Consider the following 24,232-nt stretch of genomic DNA (forward strand, 5'->3'; position numbering starts at 1 on the left):
CCTCCCCTAGGAATTCCTAGAAATTCTCCTGGGTGGGGAAAAAGAACACTGAAATTCTCCTGGGTCGGGGAAAAGAACACTGAAATTTGTATTATTACAGTCAATATGAGTGACTAGAACCTACAGGCTGATGAATTCCAAGGAAATTGACTGCACACATTTCCATAAAGTCCAGATTAGTTTGATCTCCTAGTATATGCTTCATTTACCAAAAGGAACACGGGGTTTTGTTTTTCTTTCTTTTTTTTTTTTGGTTTTGGTTTTGTTTTCTGATTTACTCCTCCCACTCCTAAATTCTCTTGCCTTATTCACAGACCCTGACCTCTTTTGCTAGATGCCAAGGGAAGGATTTAGTTAGTATGTCCTTGGATGATTGTGACAGTAGAAAATATCTTTTTCTTTGTTAAATCTTTGCTACTGAGACAAAATAGCAACTTATTCTTGAGAGATAGATGACCTCTTTCAGTATACTTAGGTGCCTTTCACAAACTTCCTATTAAAAATAATGAGCAAACATTTTGTATTGGATTATTAAAAAAGGAAACTCGGTGAAAATTTAGAAGAGTGTAGGATTTTCATCTTCTAAGTCAGGATACAGATTAGTACAGAGATGAGTGTGCTATAATTGTACTGTAATTTTATAAAGATATTGTTGGGAAACAATTTTCCACAGATCTTTTGCATTTCTGTACATCTTCAGAACAGATACATCGACAGCTTTTATTCTGAAATGTCTTTTCAAGTGTGTTTGCATGGCAAACAGTTTTGGAAGGTAAAGATAATGTCTCCTTCCAAAGCAAAGGACAAATTTGCTTGCTATTTAGGATAATAAAGATAATGTCTCTTTCCAGGGCAAAGGATGGACAAGTTACTGGCAGTCCCTTTAAAAGTCTGCTATCTCCTAAGCTCAGGGAATCTCAGCTCTTACATAAGTCTTGTGTGTACAGGGTGACGAACTTGTCAGAATTTGCCTGAGACTTTCCTGCTTACAGTAAAGTAAATCTTGAATATTAGGAAACCCCTTGGTCTTAGGTAAATGCGGGAGGTGGTCACCCTAGTGAGCTGCATCCATCTGAGATGCACCATATCACTCCCATGAGATTTGGAAGACATGGAAACCAATGAAAAACTTGAAGCTCATGCTGCTTGCTGTGTTGTAAGAAATAAATTTCTTTAGCTCTGACCCAGGAGTCTTGAGCCTTCTTCCAGCATCCTTAAAATTGTGATAGGCTAACTCCTTAGCAAGTAGAAAAAAATCTCAGACAGACCCTTCACAGTTCTTTAAAAACATAAGTCTAGTAGTTGCTGGAATTATAGTTGGAAAAAAAAAAAAAGGTTAGAGAAATGGAGTAAGACCATAAGCTTCCTCTAAAGTTTTCCAAAAATCTGTTTTATGAAATGGATAATTCAAAAGCATATCAACTTATAAAAGTGATTTGTAAGAACCCGTACTATTTTTGTGACTTCCATTGCATTTTTCCTCTTATTAATAGATTATTTAGAAGTATATTGCTAATTTCCAAACATTTAGGAATTTTCTAGTATCTTTATGTCACCATCCTTTAGTCTAATCCCACTCTGGTCAGCGAACATACTCAATTCTTTGAAATTTGTTGAGATTTGCTTTTGTTTATTTTGGTAAATGTCTAAGTGCACTTGGAAAAAATGTGCACTTTGCGGTTGTTGGCTATAGTGTTGTCTATATGTCAATTAGGTTAAGGTGGTTGATTATATTGTTCAAATTTTCTATTTTCTTACAGATTTTTTGAATTTTGTGTCTGCTTGTTCTGTCAGTGATTGTAACATTTCCAAATATGACTGTGGATTTGTCACTCTTGTCTTTATATACTGTATTAGGTGATACAAATTTAGGAATGTTTTATTTTCCTATTTATCACTTTGACTATTTCCAGTAATACTTATTGATATGATTTGGCTGTGTCCCCACCCAAAATCTCATCTTGAAATGTAATCTGAATTATAATCCCCATGTGTTGGGGGAGGGACCTTGTGGGAGGTGATTAGATCATGGGGGTGGTTCTCCCATGTTGTACTCATGATAACAAGTGAGTTCTCATGAGATCTGATGGTTTTATAAGGGGCTTTTCCCTGTTTGTCTCTCCAGCTACCATGTGAAAAAGGACATGTTTGCTTCCCCTTCCGCCATGATTGTAAGTTTCCTGAGGCCTCCCCAGCCATGCAGAACTGTGAGTCAATTAAACCTCTTTCCTTTATACTTACCCAGTCTTGGGCAGTTCTTTATAGCAGCCTGAGATCGGACTAATACACTTATCTTAAAGTCTACATTACTTGGTGTTAATAAAATTATACTAGCTTCCTCCTGTTTCGTTTCTGCATGGTATATATATTTTCCATACCATTCCATGGTGTATATTTTTACTTTCAAGTTTTCTGTGCCCTTGTATTTAAAGTGTGTCTCTTGTAAACAGCATACAGTGGAAATTTTTTTTGAGACAGGGTCTCACTTTGTCACCCAGGCTGGAGTGCAGTGGCATGAACACAGCTCACTGCAGCCTTGACCTCCTGGGTGCAAGTGATCCTCCCACCTCAGCCCCACCAAGAAGCTGGGACTACAGGTGAATGCCACCATGTCCAGCTAATTTTTATATATTTTTTGTAGAGACGAGGTTTTGCCATGTTGCCCAGGCTGGTGATTGTTTGTTTTTTTTTTTTTTTTAATTTAGTATGACAGTCTCTGTCTTTTAATTGAAGTCTTCGGTCCATTTGTATCTCATATAACTACTAATATAGTTGGATTTAAGTCTACCAACTTGCTATTTGTTTTCTATATGTCCTATCTGTCCTTGATATTTTACTTTTCCTTTCTTGAATTATTTTGGATTAATCAGTGTCGTTTATTATTCCATATTCCCTCTATCAGTTTTTCAGTTACATATTTAAGAAAATTCTTTTAGTGCTTTCCATATAATTATAATACATTCATCCATATCTTATTGCAGTCTTAAATTAGTAACTTCACCAGTTACTGTCAAATATAAAAATGCTCAACAGTTTAACTCCATTTACCCACCTGTCACTATTTGTGCTAGCATTGGTAACATGAGTTGAGGAATTTGAATGAAAATTTTTGTATCCTTCTCTCAATGTGTTTACTATCTGAAATTTTGAGACTCAATTCCAAGCCACAATGGCCTCTCTGAACTCAGACCTCTTTCCCCTCAGTCCAATAAGACTGTCACTTTTTTGCACTCCTGCCTGGGCGACAGAGCGAGACTCCATCTCAAAAAAAAAAAAAAAAAAAAAAAAGACTGTCACTTTTGGTCTGAGCTATATTTCCCTTAGTAATTATTTGAAAAATGCTCTCAGAGAAAAGTCATAGCATGAATACAGACCTCGCCATATGTGCTTTCCTTCTTTCAGGGACTGAGAAAGTCCAGCCTGTACTGTTTGTTTGCCAATGCCTTCAAACAGTTGATTTGTATGTCAACCAGCTTTTATAGTTGTTTTTGGCAGAAGGGTTAGTTCAATACCAGCTATTTTATCATGCATGGCTGAGATTGGAAATCCCTTAGAACATTTTTACAAACAGAAATTTTCCTTCATCTCCTATTTAAAAGAACAGTGTTACAGCCCATGTAAATAGATGATTGTTTCAAAATCATGTTTTCAAAATAGTAAGATGATTCCCTAGCATCCCCAATAATTTTTAGTACAGTTAGGAACTCCCAGATTTAAACATATTTGCTGTGCTTTAATCCACTGTAGGTATGATTCTTTTATTTTTGAGACAGGGTCTTGCTGCATCACCCAGGCCAGAGTGCAGTGGCACAATCACAGCTCACTGTGGACTCAATCTCCTGGACTCAAGGGATCTTCCTGCCTCAGCCTCCTGAGTAGCTGGGATTATAGGCGCGCACCACCATGCCCAGCTAGTTTTTGTATTTTTAATAAAGATGAGGTTTCACCATGTTGCCCAGACTGTTCTCAAATTCCTGGACTCCAGTAATCCTCTTGTCTCAGCCTCCTAAAATGCTGGGATTATAGGAATGAGACACCATGCCTGGCCATTGTAGTGTTATTCTTAATGATGTTAAAATGTTCCTATCTTTGACCACTGAAAGCCTCTCTAAGTTAGCTCCTGGGTCCTTCTAATATGGCCTTGGGTGTCTTCACTATCTTCTTTGTTATGTGTATGACAAGATATTCCAAGCTTATCTTGTGCGTTTTTTCTCTCTAGCACTGGAATCAACCAAGATAGAGTATGAGAGAAGGATCAAGGGTAAGTTGTGTTCTCAGAGCACTGCCAAGTTTCAGTTAAAGCAAAAAGGTTATAGAGACTAACCAAAGGGAAAGCTGAATTCATAGGCAATTTTTTCTGATGGCAGTTCATGCTTGCTACAGGGCAGAGAGAAAGATTATTAGAAGTAAGCAAAGGGTGAGAGATTAGGTAAAATGAATTGAGTAAACGAAGAAAAGGAGATGAGATGAATGAAAGCCCAGTAAATAGTAACATGTATTTTAAGCAGATCAGCATATGTGTGGTTATTTTTTGTTCTAAAAATTTTTGGTATATTAAAAATCACCATCAATCAATTTCCATGTCACTGGTAGTTGCATAGACTCAAGCACTGTGCAGCAATTGACTGTTTAAGGATATTTTTGACCATGCCTTTGTTTTGATCAAAGATTTACCTGAAAAAAGCATTTCTTTACAGAGCTCAGAAAAGTGTGAAGATTTTCTCCTTCTCATTGTCTTGGTATTCTCTTTGAGTAGTGGGAATAATTGTCAGACACTATAGAGAAACAGAGTAAAATGTACTTCAATTTGTACATTTTATAAATTAATAAGTTTCCTCCATTCCCTGTTACATTACTATAATTATAATATATTTAAATATATTTATTTCATCTACATTCATTATGTAAAGAATCTCAGGGTGTAAACTGCTGGTTAATATTTTCTAGTGAAGAACAGATGGATTTCAGAGAAGTTCCGGGGATGAACATGTATTATCACTTGTAAGGTAATTTTCCTGGGCAGAAGTCTCTTGAAATAGTAAAGAGATGCTAATGATGGTAGTTGAATCGTAAAGTCATGTTAATAGTGACAATAAATGGTGTGTGTTTGTGCGTGCTTTAGATGATTCTCACTGTGATAGATGCAGTAACATCTCTAACTTCAAGAATTTCATTAAGTCTAGCGGTAGAGGCAGGTAAGTTATAGAAAATATTGAGGATAAGTATTAAGTGCTTTAAGAAAGTATGCTTGGGCTGCAGGGAGCATTGTAGGGTTCTCAGAGGAAATGATCCTTGCTCCTTCTTGGAATCATTCCAAGCAGAGGGAACAGCAAGTACATGTGTATATAATGGGGGAAGGATAGGAGATAAGGTTGTAATGTGGCTATATCTAATGGACCTTTATGCCATTCTAAAGAGTTTGTACTTTATCCTATACAAATTAGGTAAGGGCAAAGGAATTAGGTAAGGGCAAGGTAAATTTAGTTAGTAGAATATAACGAGAAGATTTTTAGTAATTAGGTATGGGAGATTAGGGGAAGGGACAAGTTAAGTGTGCTTCCCAGGTCTCTGATTTTAATAACCCAGTGAATAACAGAGTGGAGTTGGGTGGGATACAAATGAGCAGCCATTGGGGAAGAGCGAATATGATGAATTTGGTATTTATATGCTCTATTAGTATATTTATCTATAATTGTGTGTAAGTGTATCTCTCATAGTACTTTTTAACCTTAGATAACTCTCGGGATAACCTTTCTACATTTCACAGACAACAAAATGTATTCTCATGTTTTGACTAGGAAACATTCGTCTTGTCTTGCTGCCCTTTTAGTTGTTTACTTGTTCTGTACGCTTTCTTGTTTTCTTGAGTAATGTTATGTACTCAGTGGATATTTTTATAATGAAAAGTCACACATCGGACTTTTTCTCACAGATATAATATTAGTCTCTTTAGGAAAGTGTCATCACACAAAAATGGGCCAGATTCAAAGTTAGAAGAATATGTCTTGCTGGTTGCAGCTATGACAGGGGTTTCGTACTTGCCAGCTGATCTAAAGTTTAAGGGAGGAGTTAAACTGAAAATCCATGAGGAAGACAAGGACAACATGGAGAAAGACAGAGTAATGCTAGAATGGAAAAGAAGGCATAGTTTACAAAACTGCTCACACACATTTTTGGCTAGCATGACAGCATGCCAGAGTAACTTGCTATTTGTTTCATGTATAATTTTAAAATGGAAACATTTATACCCTGAAAGTACAAATGTTGAGACAGATGTGGATTTCCATTTTTTTATTTAACCAAATTCCCTGGCTTTAAAGGAGTTAGCCCAAAGTTATGAAGAGTCGTGGAGCACCACCCAGCGTATCTCATGTGTCTTTTTTCTGCCTTGGTTTTGCCTCTTATTACCTCACTCTTGACCCACTGAAATAGCTTCCTACCTTTTATGCCCCTAGTTCCAGACTTCCTTCCTTCTGATACATTTCAAACACTACTAGAAAGAACTTTAAATGCCGTTCTTCCAGTCTTAACAATATGCATGTTCCTTGAGTCAGTTTATTATCTACAACAAGACTTCTAGCTTTGTTTTTCACTTCAATGTGAGGTTAATGTTTTTGACATTTCTCTCCAAAAGGCTTGAATGAAGTCCAAATGTTTTACCTCATCATTTAAAATCTTCCACGATCTGACTGCAAATTGATTAGCAGCCATTTTTCCCTTCAGCCATCAGGAACCACGTCACATTTCTTGTTTATGTCTCTTCAACTTCACATGGCCTTGCTACTCATCACTCAAGTATAGGCACCATGAAAGCTGATCTCCAGAGCCTAAAGCAATGGGAAGATTTTGAAATGAGGAAAAGCACTCATTCATCTTAGCACATAGTAAATGCTTAGCAATTGTTCCTTGGACCCAATTTAATTAATTAATTTAACTAATTAATAAGTAAAGTTAAAAACCACCTTGGAGGTGTTTTATGGTTTGAAAACTCATGTTAAAATTTAAGTACCATTGACTTGTAAGAGTTAGGTCACGAGGGTTCCCTATCATGGGTGGGATCAGCACCATCATAAAAGGGCAAGTTGAGCCCCTTCTTTCACCCTCTTCTTCCACCATATGTGGATGCAACAAGAAGGTCCTTGCCAAATACTGGCATCTTGACCTTGGTCTTCCCATCCTCCAGGACTGTGAGCCAATAAATTTCTGTGCATTATAAATTACCCAGTCTCGGTCATTCTGCTATAGCAGCACAAAAGACAAAGTGGTTGTTGGATAGGTTCCTAAATCTCTAGAATAGGTTATCTCTAAACACACATACAGATCTCTCTTTGTACAAACAATCAAAAACTAGTGAAAATAAAATTACAGCCAATTTTGGTATTGCCATTTCAATGATTAGCAACTTTGATAATAATGGCCACGCTTTATTGAAAACTGACTGTGCCAGGCAATCTAATTACTTTAAGTAAATTATCATGAGATCTTTAAAACTACCTTGTGAGGACTCTATCAATTTTAAATAATGAAAGTATTGAGGCTGAGGCCGTCTTTTATTTGCTAAGTACCTCAACTGAGATTTAAATATTGATCTGAGTGACTCCAAAGCTCAACCCAGTCAGCCATCTGCATTCTTTCATTTAGGAAATATTTTTGTTAACTGACTTAAATGTCTTGTGTTACACTCACAATGTATAGACACAAACATGACCAAGAAACCTGGGTATGTCTCCCTAATGGAGATGTGATGGCTATATTGCCAACAAAGGAAGAAGATAACCTGAATAAAATTCCTAAGTGAAGTTTCAGAATTTAAGTCCATTCTGATCATCATTTTCTATAGTAATTGGATATTACAAGCTGGAATCCAGTGGTGAAAGTAAATTTTGAGAATATTCCTAACTGTGCTACCTGATTGCAGTTTAAAGACCTGTATATTCTGAAGAACAGGAGGTCCCAGGCTTGCCTTTCTCTATGCTTCCTCATTAACCTAATTTCCTCTGCCTACTTTATCTCCAATCATCCCTAGGATACACTAATTGTAATGTCTCAGTGGGTCAATGGAAGGTAAAACCACACAGGTACAAAACAAATTGACTGAAGAATCATCAGTTTTATTTCACAGCATCAGCAGATTTTTGTCCTTATGATTTTTGTTTTAAAAGAAAATGTAGTATGGCTAAGTCAATGAACTTTTAATTCTTTAATTGTGTAGTGGGTGTTCATTATCTGTTACAGGGGAACCACAGAATATTGCCTTTCATTTTTTTTCCTGAGTTAGGTCAGTAAGGAATGTTCTAGCTCCTTCTTGACTGCCTTCTTCCTGCTTCTCTAATCAGTAAGGACATTTTTTGTCTCTCCACTTCAGATCTTCTTTTAGTACCTCCAAGCAGTAATAATTAATACATGAAAATCCCCCATGATTTTGGTATTGTGACTTATATGTGGCATATCGATTATCTTATTTTAGCCTTAAATTACCATCAAAAGAAGGTAGATTGGTAGCATTTTCATTTCTATTTTACAGATGAGGACACAATCCTGTTCTCTCTAAATGTAAAAAAAACAACAACCGCTAGTATTTGTAGTCCTGCTACCATCAGAAACATCAACCTCAGCTGTAGCAGAGGACCAGGAGAAATGTAAGCTGAACTCGGGTTCCTATTCCTCATTTTCTCTTGTATTTATCAATAAGTATAGCACTGAGTCAAGAGCATGACCTTGGACTGGCACAGCAGGAGACGTCCCAGCTCTGACACTTTGTAGCTGTGTGTTCTTGGGCAAGTTATTTGACCTGTCTAAATATCAATTTCATACTCTAAAAAGATGAGGATTCTAATATTTAAAACCTACCTCAATGAAATAATGTTAGGAACTATTTAATATCCAGATCATCCTCATTATACTTACACTCATCTATTCAAACTGCATATGTTGTTCTAGTTTTCGTTCATTCCTTCAACGAATATTTGAATGTCCGCCATGTATTAGACATTGGCAGTGAACCAGACACACATAGTCCCTGTTCTCATTAGAGTGTGCATAGCAGAGTGTCTAGTTCATTCAGATATCAGAATCTACACAGTGTATTTAAGGACACTCAAATGTCAAAGGTCAGGATTTTGATAAGGAGCTAAACAGGAGATGGACAATGAACTTCCAGTAAGGAAGAAGGAAAACTAGGCATATACTGTTGTTCTAGAAACCAAGCCAAGAAAGTGTTTCCAGATGATGGTAGTGATCAACTGCATTAAATGTCTCTGAGAATTCGAGTAAATGAGAGTCTGAGTATGAAATGTTGATTTGGACAAGATGGATATCATTGGTGTTCTTGATAAGGACAGTTTTAGTGAAGAATGGGAGAAAAGAAAACAACTACTTGGTACATATACATTTTCAGGAATGAATTTCCAGCATCCTTAGCTCACGATCACTAGAATTCTTCTGTTCTCAGAAAGAATATTCACCTTTTGGTAGTGTGGGCGACTTACTCAAATTGAGCATCTGCAGTACTGCTATCGACATACCTATTCACCATCAAGTCTTTATCACTGTTATCAGAATACCTGGAAATATAATACATCTTTTGAACTAGCCTACCCATTGCTGGTTTGCCTTTATACTTACCACTGAGTTCACCCTAATATCCGGTGATAAACATTCATCACCCTATCTTATTTTTCAAATATCTAGAATTATTTTTTTTGAGACACAGTCTTGCTCTATCATCCAGGCTGAAGTGCAGTGGCACAATCATGACTCACTGCAACCTCTGCCTCTAGGGCTCAAACAATCCTCCCACCTCAGCCTACCAAGTAGCTGGGACTATAGGCACGGGCCACCACACTTGCATAGTTTTTCATTTTTTGTAGAGACGAGGTTTTCCATATTGCCCAGGCTGGGATATCTAGAATTTTATAATGTGTGATAAAAAACATAACTCTTGGTGGTCTGATGAGATGTTCAGTATTTTGAGAGATTTCAGCCATTTTAAGAAACTCGTGCCACCATTTTTAGGCTTCTTTTAGTACATGGCACTTATTTCCCATGCAGAACAAGACATGAACATCTTTTCTTCTGATATGGATTTACTTCTTATAAAGTAACTGGGAGACAAGCACATTTGAGTAAATCTCTCGTTTGGCGTTTTTTTTTTTTTTGGCCTCAAATATTAAGTGTATAAGCTCTGGCACTTGATTTCTTGTTTGGGGAGAATGCTGAGAGACTTGAGAGACGGCGTGCAAGCTTGCTTTTGAGCTTGACTGCCAGGGCTGGCGTATCTTAACTTTGGATGATAATCACTCTCATATTTGAGACAAGGGCAGGGGCACTCACTCTAGAAGTTATAAATGATATTTCAGCCTGGATTGATTTATCAAATTGATAAAGCCAAAAATAATCCATTCAGAGTGATTTTATTACTTCTTAAAAAAGATTTTAAATTTGGCTTCTATTAAAAAATTACCATAAATGGAACATAAAATATATTTTGTTAACATGTGGAATATCTGACATTTAACTGTAGTGTTTTCCCCTTGTTATTATGAGCATGTAAAATAATTCTAGTATCTTAATTTTTAAAAATGTAATGAAGATTTAGAGAATGGCTAGGATTTTGTTTTTTAATTTAACTGTAAGTATTTTGTAAGTGAATAAAGCAAGGTTTTGTTTTTCAAAAAAAGCCTTATCTTAAGGCTTCTTTATTAACATATAAAGTTGTAGAAATTGGCTTTATTGGTTACAAACAACACATACTTTCAACATTTGAAAAAAAATGCTATTTGTTTAGCATTTTGGTTTGTACAGACAGAACTTTTATTTATTTATTTATTTATTTTGAGATGGAGTCTTGCTCTGTTGCCCAGGCTGGAGTGCAATGGCTTGATCTCTGCTCACTGCAACCTCTGCCTCCTGGGTTCAAGCAATTCTCCTGCCTCAGCCTCCTGAGTAGCTGAGATTACAGGCGCGTGCCACCACGCCCGGCTAATTTTTTGTATTTTTAGTAGAGATGGGGTTTCACCATGTTGGCCGGGCTAGTCTCAAGCTCCTAACTTCATGATCTGCCCGCCTCGGCCTCCCAAAGTGCTGAGATTACAGGCATGAGCCACTGCACCCAGCATAAAGACTTAACTTTTAAATGGATACCTTTAAGATTTTCTTGTAGAAAGATCCGATCCTTACGTAAGTTTTCTAAAGCCAGAGCCTTTCTTAGTCTGCTTTCCTAACCAAGTGTGAGTGTAACAAGCTTTTCACCCAAGGATGAGTTACCTGTCTCATGTAGATGGACTATGAGCAAAGTAGGCCATTGCTTCATTATGTGAGATAGAATATGTTCAGTTATTTATTTACAGAATCTATGAGTGCTTGCCTATCGTTGAATATGTGCGACAAATCCATAGGGTGAATGCTATGAAGCTATTTCCGTCAAGGGAAAGCTATTCACCAAATAGAGGAATCACAGCTATCATGTTTAAAGGTATACATGCATCTATAGGAAAGGAATAGGGCCTCCAGTGCACATAACATGCCATTTCTTTGTGTAGGTTGCACTGGGGAAAAATATTTTAAGAAATATAGGTAGTACTCAGTAGCAGATAGGAATAGCAGATCATTTGCTTCTTGCTGCTCACATTTGCTAAGACTCTTACGAAGATTTTCCCTGGGCACATGAATCAGTTTAATAATGATTGCTGCCAGTTGGTGGCTAGACATCAGACTGCCAGCCTACTCAACAGTGTTGCCATCTGCTATTTGGATTCACAGTGTGTTGCTGCTACGCACCACCTCATTAAGAACGGGACCCTTGTGAGCCATAGACAGTGGCTTATTCAAGCGAGCGAAGCAAACTCCTCCCCAAGCCAAATTTGTAGAGGCTGCATGCATCTCATCTTATTTGGAGATTGCTCTACGTTGATCATGCAGTCTGATAGCTCATTGTCTCTGATCACTTAGGTTTAGTATTTCAAGCCAGCTCCTTGTTTCAAATTAGTGTCAAAATACAAATATGATTATTTCAAAGACTTGTAAAAACTACTCACTCCAATTTTTTTTGGTAATGCATTCATATCTTAAAGTGGTATTAGTCAGTGACTTGCCAAACAAATATTTTAATAAGTCATTATAATCCACTGGGCTTTTCTGGATAGATCTTCCAGTCCTGAAGATTTTTCAGTTTTGTAGAATTCCTACTGCAGTTTTTATTTCTTGGAAATGGACTTTCAAAGGCTTTAATCATATTTTCTCTTTTCCTCTCCTGTTAAATATCTCAAAGCAGCTGGAATGCAAAATATTTGTATCTGTCAGATAGACATGAGTGCATTTTACCTGACAACCATGGACTGTCTTAGAGTTTTAAACACTGTTACAGAGAAAAGAAAATTTATTTGCATAGGTCATATAATACTTAGATCCTCTCCATAGCACCTCCATGGATAGTAGATCCTGCAGTACTTTAAGCATTAGAGTTACATATCAAAATTAAGCTAGTTTCAAATCTTGAAGGAATTCATAAGCTGAGATTTAAGTCTTGGGTACCCCTCCCCTTACTTTCCACATAGGTACTTAGTTCTCACACCTGCACTTACCAGCATCCAGAATGTATTTCTTAAGCCGTACACTTGTTAGGTACTCTATGAGAAAGGGCTTTAGGCCAGGCACAGTGGCTCACGCCTGTAATCCCAGCACTTGGGAGGCCAAGGTGGGCGGATCACTTGAGACCAGGAATTTGAGACTAGCCTCACTAACATGGTGAAACCTCATCTCTACTAAAAATACAAAAAGTTAGATGGGCGTGGTGGCGGGTACCTGTAATCCCAGCTACTCAGGAGGCTGAGGCAGGATAATTGCTTGAGCCTGGGAGGCAGAGGCTGCAGTGAGCCGAGATGGCGCCACTGCACTCCCTTCCAGATGAGAGAACAAGCCTCCATCAATTAAAAAAAAAAAAAAAAAAAAAAAAGGTGGGGGGATGGGCTTTGATGGGTAAACAAAATTAGAAAGTGGGGTGTCTCAGACAGCATTCTCCAGGATGCAGATTCTGAGATATACTTTAATTGCAGGATATTTATTAAGAAGTGCCTTTTGCCAAACATTTGTTAAAACAGAGAGAGAAGCGGAATTGGGTAGAGGGAGAAGATGAATTATAATGTAGGTCCAACGACAGCCTTGGCCAACCCCACAGGGAGCTCTGGAGTTAAAACGGCCCTCAGAGATGTCCTCAGATGGGCAAGAGAACAACTTTGTATCTCCACACTGATCAATCCTTGGCTATGGGCCACTCCACAAAAAAGTGTGACCTTAGGTGAAGTGGTTTTCTACAGCTATGCCAATTCCTGAAAAGGGCTGACAGCTGCAGGCTGCCTGCTGACATTACACCCAGCAAGTGGGGTGCAAGCCGTTCTTTGAAGGGGGATCTGGGTTGCACATCATACTACTGCTACATGGAACACATCAAATCATCTCTTTTGGAGAGTTGCACTAAATATTCACATACGAATGGCTTTGAGAATCTGGCACTGAAGCAAATTTCTAATTTAATTTTTCTCCTGACATCAGTTCATAACCTATGGAACTTGTTTTCCCCAGAACATAATTCGACAAAAGTCTCCCTAATCTTACAGTGCCTTGCAGGCTGTTAAAAGAACTGCATATAGATGGTTTGCTCTGGGCTTGCCTGCCCTTCAGCAGGGTCTATCAGTTCTGCCTGAAAACTTTGGTGTTGCTATATTAGTTAAGGACCTGCTATACAATGGCATGTATGTACTGTGATGAAATTAACCATCACACCTTCATAAGGATCAGATGAATGAATATGTGATGGACATACTGTGATGAATATGTCATGAAATAGTGACAATTCACTAAGGCCACCAAGAATGAGCCTGTGAGAAGGTACCAGTATCACTAAGTGCAGTAGTGGCTTTACTCTTTAGACCAGGGCTGATGGTAAATGAGGTGGTCACAGAGCTGGGATTGTTAATATGATTCAGGGGTAATGGACCCTCAAGTAATAGAGGGCTCTGGAGGACTAGTGCTTAACTACCAAAAGTCAAGAAGCCATAATTACTATAACAACTGGTGAAATTGGAGGGGTAATTAAGGGGTTTGATTCACAGGGTGTTTAGGAGATAATTAATTGAAAGTAACACCCCTATAGGCAAAATAGATGGGCATCTAACAAGAATGCTGCTTAACGCCTATAACCAAATAAGGCACGAATGGAACCGCACTGGCTCCATTGACACGTCACAATCCCTTTCTCAGTTCCTAGACCTGAAGCACTTTTCAGGTAAGGAACCCACAGATGGAAGAACTCATAGGCGGCTGGGTTACTAGGTCACAGGTCACTAGGAGGAAGAACGCTGCTATACATGTACATACTTCGATGAAATGGCAAGTTCTTCCCCAAATAGATTTATGGCTATATGCTGGCAAGGAAGAATATCCAGATTTACTGGATTTCCAGGTTTACTGGGCACAGAGCCTGAGTTGACAATGACACCTAGTAATCTTCCTGGCAGCTAGGCCTGAATAGAGCTGTGCAGCCCAAGGGGTGGACTGAGCCAGTGGTGGAAATGCACCACTGAGATCTCTTGCTGTGGAACGTGATTGACTGGGGGGTCCCCGCCACTGCTCTCTGAATCCATTGATATAGTCGTGCCAAGGCTACATTTCCCATGGGTTGTTTCCATAAGAATAACAATCACTGAATGAAGAAGGTATACTAATAATGTAGGCCTATTCCTGTGAGGTAGGGGGGCTCCTCCAATGGGCAACTTTGGTTTGAGTGTTCTTCGTCAGCTGACCTTAAACTTTATCGGAATTGTGCTACAGCCTAAGCTTTCTGCTACTCAACCCTCCTTTCTTCCCTCTGTCCTTCTGTATTAGTCAGGGTTCTCCAGAGTAACAGGATCAATAACACCTATGGATCTATCAATCAATCTATAAGGATTTATAATCAATCTACAAGGATTTATCAATAAATAAATCCTTATTTATTATAAGGAATTGGCTCACACAATAATGGAGGCTGAGGAGGCCCCCAATCTGCTGTCCGAAGGTCTGAGAACCAGCAGCATTGATGGTGTCTGTCTCAGTTCAAGGGCAGGAGAAGATGGGTGTCCCAGCGCCACAGTCAGGCAGAAAATTCAAGCTTCCTCCACGTATTTTATTTGGGTCCTTAGAAGACTGGATCAAGCCCATCCACACTGGGGACTGCAATCTGCTTTATTCAGTCCATCAATTTAAATGGGAATTTCTTCCAGAAAAAGCTTCATGAACACAACCAGAAATAATGTTCGATCAGATATGGGGCATCCTGTGGCCCAGTGAAGTTGACATGCATAAAATTAACCATCACACCTCCATGGAGGCTAGAAATTTTATGTATTCTGAGGACTCTGTCTCTCTGGCTTCCTCTCTATTTAAATCCTCAGGCATTCTTTTTTCCCCCAAATAAATGTCTTGTAAATCTAATCCTGTCTTTACATGTGTTTTTTTTGGAGGACTGGAACTAATAAATTTGGACTTTGTTCTGGCAGGTAGTTTAGTTACTTACAGATCAGCTTTATACTATTGAGGCTTGTTTTTAAGCTTTTTGTGTGGGTGGGGAGCAAGTGCAGTGTAGTTTTTAGTCAGGATAGTTTAGCCCTGCTTATGTAACATGTGACCTTTCTGGGATCTTTAGCGAATGCCTGGTTTTCAGTCAGGACTCTCCACTGTGGCTGGTGGAAATTGGCTATTTCCCAATCTCACGGGAATTTTGAGAATTGTTAGGCTTAGTGTTCCACAATGTACACAATGGGGTCTCTACGTAGATTTCTGGATTTTTTTCTTTGTCTACCTTCCTCCTTGTTGATACTTTGTCCTGAAAATTCAAGCTATCTCAGTCTCAACTCCCATCTTCCTCTCCTCAACTCAGCAAGACTCTGATCTCCTGAGATGGGATCCAGAGTGCTCACCTCGGAAAGGCAGGGCGATCAGAGGTCTCACTTTGTTTCCCTGCCTCAGTGATCTAGTTGTATAAACTTTTTCCCTGGCTTCTGGAAACACTGATAGCCAACCTTTCGGTAAAATTTCTAACATATGTACTTAGAGCTTTAATATGCTAAGTATTTAATATGCTAAGTATTTTCTTTAAAATTCATTTCAAAATATTTTTGCAATTTTGCTGTGATTTATCTTTTGACTCATGGGTCATGAGGTGTATGTTCCTTAAATTAATGCATTTAGGAAATTTTTTGTTACCTTTATGTACTTGATTTCTGGTTTAATTCATACTCTATATGATTTCAATCTTTTGAAATTTCTTGAGACTTGATTTGTGATCCAGTCTAACATGCGCCCCAGAACATGTGGTAAGTGTTTTGGGGTATACTTTAAAAGAACATGTATTCTGATGTTTTTGAATGTAATATTTTATGTCTTATTCATATTTATAGTATCAATACATAGCACATAGTAGAAACTTAACATATATTGAGTTAAATAATTCAAAGGTTTTATCCTATTGGTGGCAATTCAAGACCAAATAAGAGAGGATGATGATGACCTCACTATTTCTGTTAAGATAGGGCCTCATACAACATACAGGAATGTCCAGTCAAGTCATGCAGTTTCTTCCCTATTCTAACCAATGTTAATGCCAACACTTTATGTGATGAAAATTATCCCAGTATTTTTCTTCCTATGTTTCTACCAGTTTTCCCTTCATTGGTTGTAAGATTTATATCACTGGAGCTATTTGACAGTAGGAAACAATTATCTTAGGAAAAGTTAGTGACATTGGTCTATAAAGGTCACGGAGACATAAGAAATGGTTAATTTTGTTTTTTCATTTTTCACCAAACAATTCACGATTGTTTCTGAGATTACAAAAGATTAGACGATAGCTAATATTTCTATGCAATGGTCAAATTTTTCAAGTAGAATCATTTTTTTAATTTTCCGAGTTCCAATGTCACTTTCTCCTTGAACACGACTCAAGGTTAAAACTTATAAATGTACACCTTCTAATACATTTAACTTTCCTATTTAACCCTTCTGCCAACCTTATTCTGGACACTGAAGTTTTGATTATAAAGAAGGAGGGAAACAGATTTCGATGAGTCTAACAGTATGTTACGTAGGCTTATAAGATGCTTCTTGGGTACAGTCTCACATCTTTTCAACCTCTGATTCCAGTCATAGCTCTGGTGAACAGTTACAGAAGATTTTACCCTGCTCTGTGCTGACACTGTCTCACTTCGAGCATGCACCAAGACTCTAGCTTCCTGTCTTAAGACCTCTGATGCAGCAATGTGTGAGCTAAGGTACCAGCTGGGCTGTCAGCTAGCTCTTTGCAGCCCAGAGGGATGGGGTGGTGGGGGCGGTGGGTTAATGCCCCAAAGGAGCAGCCCTCAACACACAGGAGGTGGCTGCTGATGGAGAAGTACTTCTCCTTTCTCCCTGAGGCAGGCAGTTCTGAGATAAAGTTTAAGAAGAATCCTGAGAAAGTTCTACATTATGTAGCCATTAATAGGGGTGGACCACTTGATAAGAGCAGTGTCTGGTTTTGCTTGGACTTACTTTCCCTTTTCCTCATGTTCACTCCCCTATCTCTCATTCCTGCTCCTGGGTGTTAGACTCATGAATAGAATGTGTCTACCTTTGTCTCAGCCTCTGCTTTCAAGAATAACCTAGATTAAAACAGTGGGTAAGTGCGTTGTTGGTACATTACATAATGCAGGGATGTAATTTTCCTTGACTCTGTGCATCTACAAAGAAACACTTATTCAGATGGCAGCATAGTTGAGGATTTCCACCTTTTTCCTTTTTGAAAGCTCATGGTCCATCCTGAGCCTGACCACCTAAAGAAAAAAAAGTTGTCATAATTAGGTTATAATTAAACAGGCAAATTTCTTTGTGAGGATGGCTCTAAACATTTTTTTTTCTGTCTGAGGGAGTCCTCAGCAATTTGGCTGGATATTTTCGTCTAATATGGAAGAGCCCTCAGTCTACTTAATCATGCAAAGCTTTTGTTGCTTTGGAAACAAGCGTATTAAATTTCTTATTTTCCTTGGTAAAAAAGCTGGATCTTGGCTGGGCGTAGTGGCTCACACCTGTACTCCCAGCACTTTGGGAGGCCGTGGAGGGTGGATCACTTGAGTCCAGGAGTTCGAGACCAGCCTGGGCAACACGGTGAGACTCTGTCTCTATTAACAATATAAATTTTTTTTCAAAAAGTAAAACAAACAAAAAAGCTGGATCTTTTAGTGGTATAATTCTTTTTGTTAAGAAATTCAAACATAAAAAACATAAATTACTGGAACACTATCAGGGCTTTCTTCACTCATGAAGGAATGCTCTGAAAGATACAGGGAGTTATTAGAAATAAATTGAGATTGCCCATGTGCTAGCATGAAGTGAAAACGTTAACAATGATAATTTTTTACTCATTTGGTTCTGAAGACACTTCAGAGAACACAATTGATTAAAATCCCTCTCTTATTGAACCTGTATTCCAGTGGAACAGAAAGTTAAGACAATAAACCAAGTAAATCATTACAGTACATTGAATTTAAAATAAGGGCTACAGCCAGGTATGATGGCGCATGCCTGTAATCCTAGCTACTCAGGAGGCTGAGGCAGGAGAATTACTTGAACCCGGGAGGGTGGAGGTTGCAGTGAGCTGAGATTGCTTCACTGCACTCCAGTCTGGGTGACAGAGTGAGACTCCATCTAAAAAAAAAAGAAAAAGGTGGGGGGGTGGGTGACAGATGAAAATAAACAAGAGATAGTGTATGGCCTGAATTATGTACCCCCAAAATTCATATGTTGAAGGCCTAACCCCTAGTACCTCATAAGGTAACTATATTTGTAGAAAAGGTTTTTAAGGAGGCAATTAAGTTAAAATGAGGCCATTTGGATGGGCCGTAATCCAATCTAAATGCTGTCTGTATAAGATAAAATTTGGGCATGCAGAGAGACACCAGGGGCACTCATGCACAGAGGACAAACCATGAGAGGACACAGAGAGAAAGTGGCCAATGTCCGGCCAAGGAGAGAGGCCACAGGAGAAATCAAACCTGCTGCCATCTTGATCTTGGACTTCTAGTCTCCAGAGCTAAGAAAATAATTTTCTGAGGGTTAAGCCACTGGGTCTGCGGTGCTCTGCCATGGCAGCCCCGCAAACTAATCCAGATGCTGAGAGAATGTACAAGTTTTTTGTTTGGTTTGTTTCATTGGTAGGTCTCACTGAGAAAAATGACATTGGAACAAAGACCTGTGGAAGAGTCAGCTATATAAATATTTGGGGGCAGGAGCATTCTGGAAGAGGGAAAAGCAATCCCCAAAGCCCTGATCTGGAAGGAGGCCAGGGAGGTTTGATACATAAAGCATTAGAAGATGAGGTTAGAAAGGTAAGGAACAGGGAGGCAGTGGCAGATCACAGGAGAGAAGGGTTCTCAGTGGATGCAGGGCCATACAGTGCACCAATGGGATATTTTGAAAAATTGTGAGGAATTTTGGCATTACTATGATTGGGGTGATGGTAATGTTAGTGGGCAGGCAACATTTCTGTTAAAAGAATAGCCATGCTCAGGACCCTTCCACCCAGCAAAGTATTTTTTCTACATTCAGTATGACTTTTAAATGCCCTGCTGCTCATTCATGGAGATGTAACACTTTATAACCTTTTATGCTAACTTCTAAACTCCATTAATGGCAAAATAGGTTACTGGGATCAACTCTTCATTAAACAAGTAAACATTCTGGATAAATATATTTGATCAAATTTGGGGAAACTTTGCTAATACTTTTTCAAGTATTTTTCTGCCTGATAGTTTCTCTCTTTGACTTCTGAAAGTCCAATTTCATGTAAGTTAGATGTCTTGATATTATTTCATGGGTCACTGATGTTCTGTTTATCATAAACTTTTTTTCCTCAGTGCACTTTAAATTTGGATGATTTCTATTGATCTTTTTTTTTTTTTTGAGATGGAGTCTCACTCTGTAGCCCAGGTGGAGTGCAATGGTGCAATCTCAGCTCACTGCAGCCTCCATTTCCCCAGTTCAAGCAATTTTCCAGCCTCAGCCTCCCGAGTAGATGGGATTACAGGTGCGCACCACCACACTCAACTAATTTTTGTATTTTTAGTAAAGACAGGGTTTCACCATGTTGGCCTGGCTGGTCTCAAACTTCTGACCTCTGACCTCAAATGATTCGTTCGCCTAGGCTTCCCAAAGTGCTGGGACTACAGGTGTGAGCCACTGTACCTGGCCCTCTTATTGACCTATCTTTAAGCTTCCTGATTCTCCTTACTGTGTGTCCAATCTACTGATAATCCCATCAAATAATTTCAGTTACTATATTTTTCAGTTCTAGGGGTTCCATTTTGTTCTTCTTCTATTAGTTGTATTTCTCTTGAAATTCCCTATCTTCATTTATCATATCTACCCTTAGTAAGAATCTTTAATAATTTAAAATAGCCATAAATATATTTAAAATTCCTTTTCTACTGATTCCAACATCTGTAGGTCTGTTTCTATTGATTTATGACAAAGGTGATGTTGCAGAGCAGTGGGAAAAGGACTTTCTTTTCCAAGAAAAACTTAGGTCAGTTGGATAGCTACATTTAAAAAAAAAACCAAAAAACAAAAACAAAACAAAAAAAACTAGTCCTCACTTCACACCACATGCCAAAATTAATTTTAGGTAGTTAGCACATCTAAGTGTTCCAAGAAAAAACTTAAGGTTCCAGATGGTAACATAAGAGAATGCTCTTATCACCTTGGGGTAGACAATGATTTCTTACAGGTTAGCGAAAGCACTAACCATGAACAAAGAGTGATAAGTTAGACCTCAATAAAAATAAAATATTTACCTTTATCAAAATCTAAAAATGAGAAAGTTAAAATGCAAGCCTTTAATTAGGAAAAGGTGTTTGTTTGCAGCACTTATCTAGAATATACACATCAAGTAGAAGAAGATTAGCCAATAGAAAAGTGGGTGAATGCCTAAAAGGCACTTTACTAAAGAGGATATCCGAGTGGCCAATAATCACATGAAAGATGCTCTTTATCTTTAGTCATCCGAGAAATGTAAATTAAAACCACATAAACCCCAAATGTTGGAGAGGACGTGGAACAATGAGAACTCTCATCATACAATGCTGGCAGGTCTGCAAATCTGAAAAACTGCTTGGCACTGTAATTATAGCTGGTTATGAGCATACCTTAGATACGTATCGCAATAGAAATGTGTATCTATGTGAACCAATTCACAGAATAACGTTCACGGAAGTATTATCTGTAATAGCTCCAAACCTGGAAAGAACTTGAACGTCAAGTATCAGCATAAGGGACCGGTCACAAAAGACCTCATATCATATGGTTCAATTTTTGTGAAATGTCCAGAATAGACAAATCCATAGAGCAGAAAAATTAGTGGTTGCTTGGGGCTAGAAAGGATAGGGAAGTGGGGTTGCGGGAGTGATGGCTAAAGGGTATGAAGTTTCCAGGTGACGAAAATTTTCTAAAATTGACTGTGGTGATGGTTGCACATATCTGTGAATATGCTGAAAGCAATGAATTGTACACATTGAATTGCACACTTTAAGTAGATGAACTGTATGGTGTGTGAATTATATCTCAATAAATCTGTAATTAAGAAAAATAACAGTAGAAAGAATAAATTGTGTATACTTATGTAACTGAATTTCATACAGCATAGAATAAAATTTAAAAAAAGACTTGTTACATGCAACGACACGGTGAATTCAAATATAATATAAAAGGAAATAAACCAAATACTATAAAATATTTACCAAGTAATTCATTTCATGTGAAATGTCAGAATACACAAAACTAACAGGGGGATGAAGAATGCTACTATTAGTTAATTTCTTGAGCTAAGTTGTGGTTGCCCGGACATGTCTGTGTTAATCTTTGAAAATTTACTGAACTGTATTTGTAATTTGTACACTTTTTTGTATGCTGTACTTCAACACAAGTTTTGTTAAAAATATTTCTAAAAATCCAATTGTTCAGTAAGTTGTCCTATAATATGCATTAAAAAAGAATTAAAAAATACACAAGCATTTCAAAAGTTATTTTTTGTGGGTTAGGGTTATGGAGAATTTCTTTTCTCCTCTATACGTCTCAGAATTTTCCAAATGACCATGGTAGACATATATTACATTTATCACTAGAAAAAAATACTATTAAAATACAATTGTCTGAGATAATCTTGTACTACTTTTACACTAAACTAATTTAGTTCAAATGTGGGCACTTCAGCTTTTGCTCCCAGATGAAAAGAGCTTGTCATTTTGGAGCAAAGGAGGGCGTGGCAGTTGGTCGGAGTGTTTCCTGGTGGCCTAGGAGACTGCCAGGAACTCACCACGGGCCACCGGCCTAGGGGGAGGAGCAGAGGTGCAGGTGCAGGGAGGGATTCCAGAGACGGTGAACTAAACCTGGGTGGGTCCCAGTCCTCACAAAACCTGGGTCCTAACTGCAAAATTATGGCCGGGCCTGGGAAGGGGTGGAGGACTCACTGGCGCTGTAGCCTCTGTGCTGGGTGAATTAGTGATTAGGCTCTAATCTTCACAGTCCTCATGATTCTATTTTTGTAAGGCCAGCAGCTAAGAGTGGTTTTTACATTGTCAAAACAAAGACGAATACGCTACAGAGACAGTTCCAGGCCCAAATTCTAGAGTATCTGCTTTCTGGCTCCTTACAGAAAAAGTGGGTAAACTTCTTGATTAGAGACTCTAGGCAGAAGAATTCTAAGGTATTTAAAATTTTTACCTGGCAATGCGCTTGCTGGCGAGGCGGAGCCGGAGTGAAGCGAGTGTGCCCAGCGGCACTGGTACCACGCGATGCTGGATTGCCTAGGCTGGTGAGACGGAGCAAATCGGAATCCACCGAAAAAAATTCACCTCTGAAGGATCCAGTCTGGAAAGGGATGGCCGGGCTCTTCCTGGGCAGGGGTGCCCAAATGGATGAGGACGCTCTCTGCAGCCCTCGGCGGATCGCAAAGGAGCAGGGCTCCGGTCTTCTATCTGGGAAAGCATGGTTGTCACTCGTGGAGAAGCCAACGGAGCCCCTGCGGAGTTTTCTTTCCTTTTCTCTGCGGCGGGCAGAAGAAGCGCATTGCGCGGTTCGCCGGGCTGTCTGCAACTTTGGGAGCTGCGCCGCGTGGGTGCGGCCAGCCGATCGGCGCGTGCGCAGTGAGTTCTCAGCGCCTCCCACCGCGCAGGCTCGGCGTTGGCCTCTGCGCCCCGTGCGAGTGCGCCCTTCTCGGTTCCCCTAGGTCGCGGGGCAGCCGGGGCAGAAGGGCTTGTTAATTATTTTGAGAGTTTGTTGTGAACGTCATAACCCTTCGTCCTTAAATATTGCCGATACTTGACCTACGCAAGAGACAATGTCATGTGATTCAGCCTAATATCTCAGTATGTATCCCCTAAGAATAAGGGATTGTTCTACATCAGGGTTTCTCAACCCGGCGCTATTGACATTTTGGGCAGGATGAGTTTTTGCTGTCTGTACCCGTAAGGTGGGGGTGACGGGGTGGGGTGGGGGTGTCCTGTGCTAAACAATCACTATTTAGCAGCATCCCTGGCCTCTACCCATTAGATGCCAGTAGCAACCCCCTCCCCCAGTTGTGACAACCAACGATGCCTCCAGACACTGCCAAACCCAAACGGTGTGGTCGGGGGGTTGAGGGAGGAGGGGTGGTGGTGAGGGTTGGGGGAAAAAGGAGAGGTGCAAAATTACCTCAATTGAGGACCACAGGATCACAATGCACATCATCATACTTAGGAAATGTAACATTGTTATATTACAATAATCTGCTATGTTTCATATTTGAATTTCCTCAATTGTCCCAAAATGTCCTTCTTTACCCTATAGTTTGTAAAATGTAAATCCGAGATTTTACAAGAATCACATAGTGCATCAATAAGAACCACATATTGCAGTTGTCAAGTCTCTTTCGCTTCCTTCAATATAGAACAGTTCCCTAGCCTTTTTTGTTTGTTTCTCCTGGTATTGATATTTTTGAAAAGTCTAGCCCAGTGGTCTTCCAGAATATCCTTCAATCTGGAGATGTCAGATTGGTTCCTCATTATAAGATTCACGAGTAATATATATGTACACACAAACATATATGCAGGAATTCTACCTAGGTGATGTATCCAATTTTATCTATTTTCAAATGACTTTTTAGCTGTCATAACATTTAATTTAAAAAGCATCCCCC

At 38.9% G+C, this 24,232-nt stretch overlaps 1 protein-coding gene and 1 long non-coding RNA gene across 2 annotated transcripts in view; one reads left to right on the plus strand and one right to left on the minus strand.

The window, feature by feature from the left end:
- LOC116466985 (uncharacterized) overlaps nucleotides 1–24,232 on the plus strand; it is a 262,684-nt gene that overhangs the window by 112,159 nt on the left and 126,293 nt on the right. Inside the window, exons 4-5 of the mRNA XM_058437551.1 lie at nucleotides 2,126–2,171; nucleotides 4,220–4,261. Of these exons, the coding sequence (XP_058293534.1) occupies nucleotides 2,126–2,171; nucleotides 4,220–4,261 (88 nt within the window). The remainder of the gene's footprint in view (nucleotides 1–2,125; nucleotides 2,172–4,219; nucleotides 4,262–24,232) is intronic.
- On the minus strand, nucleotides 14,969–23,254 carry LOC131383252 (uncharacterized). Its single transcript, XR_009213144.1, has 3 exons — nucleotides 22,780–23,254; nucleotides 17,711–17,840; nucleotides 14,969–15,263 (listed from the first exon to the last, which is right to left on the minus strand). It is a non-coding gene; the product is annotated as an uncharacterized LOC131383252 (long non-coding RNA).

Source organism: Hylobates moloch, unplaced genomic scaffold (genome assembly GCF_009828535.3).
Source record: "Hylobates moloch isolate HMO894 unplaced genomic scaffold, HMol_V3 SCAFFOLD_4, whole genome shotgun sequence".
In the NCBI taxonomy this organism is placed as follows: Eukaryota; Metazoa; Chordata; class Mammalia; order Primates; family Hylobatidae; genus Hylobates; species Hylobates moloch.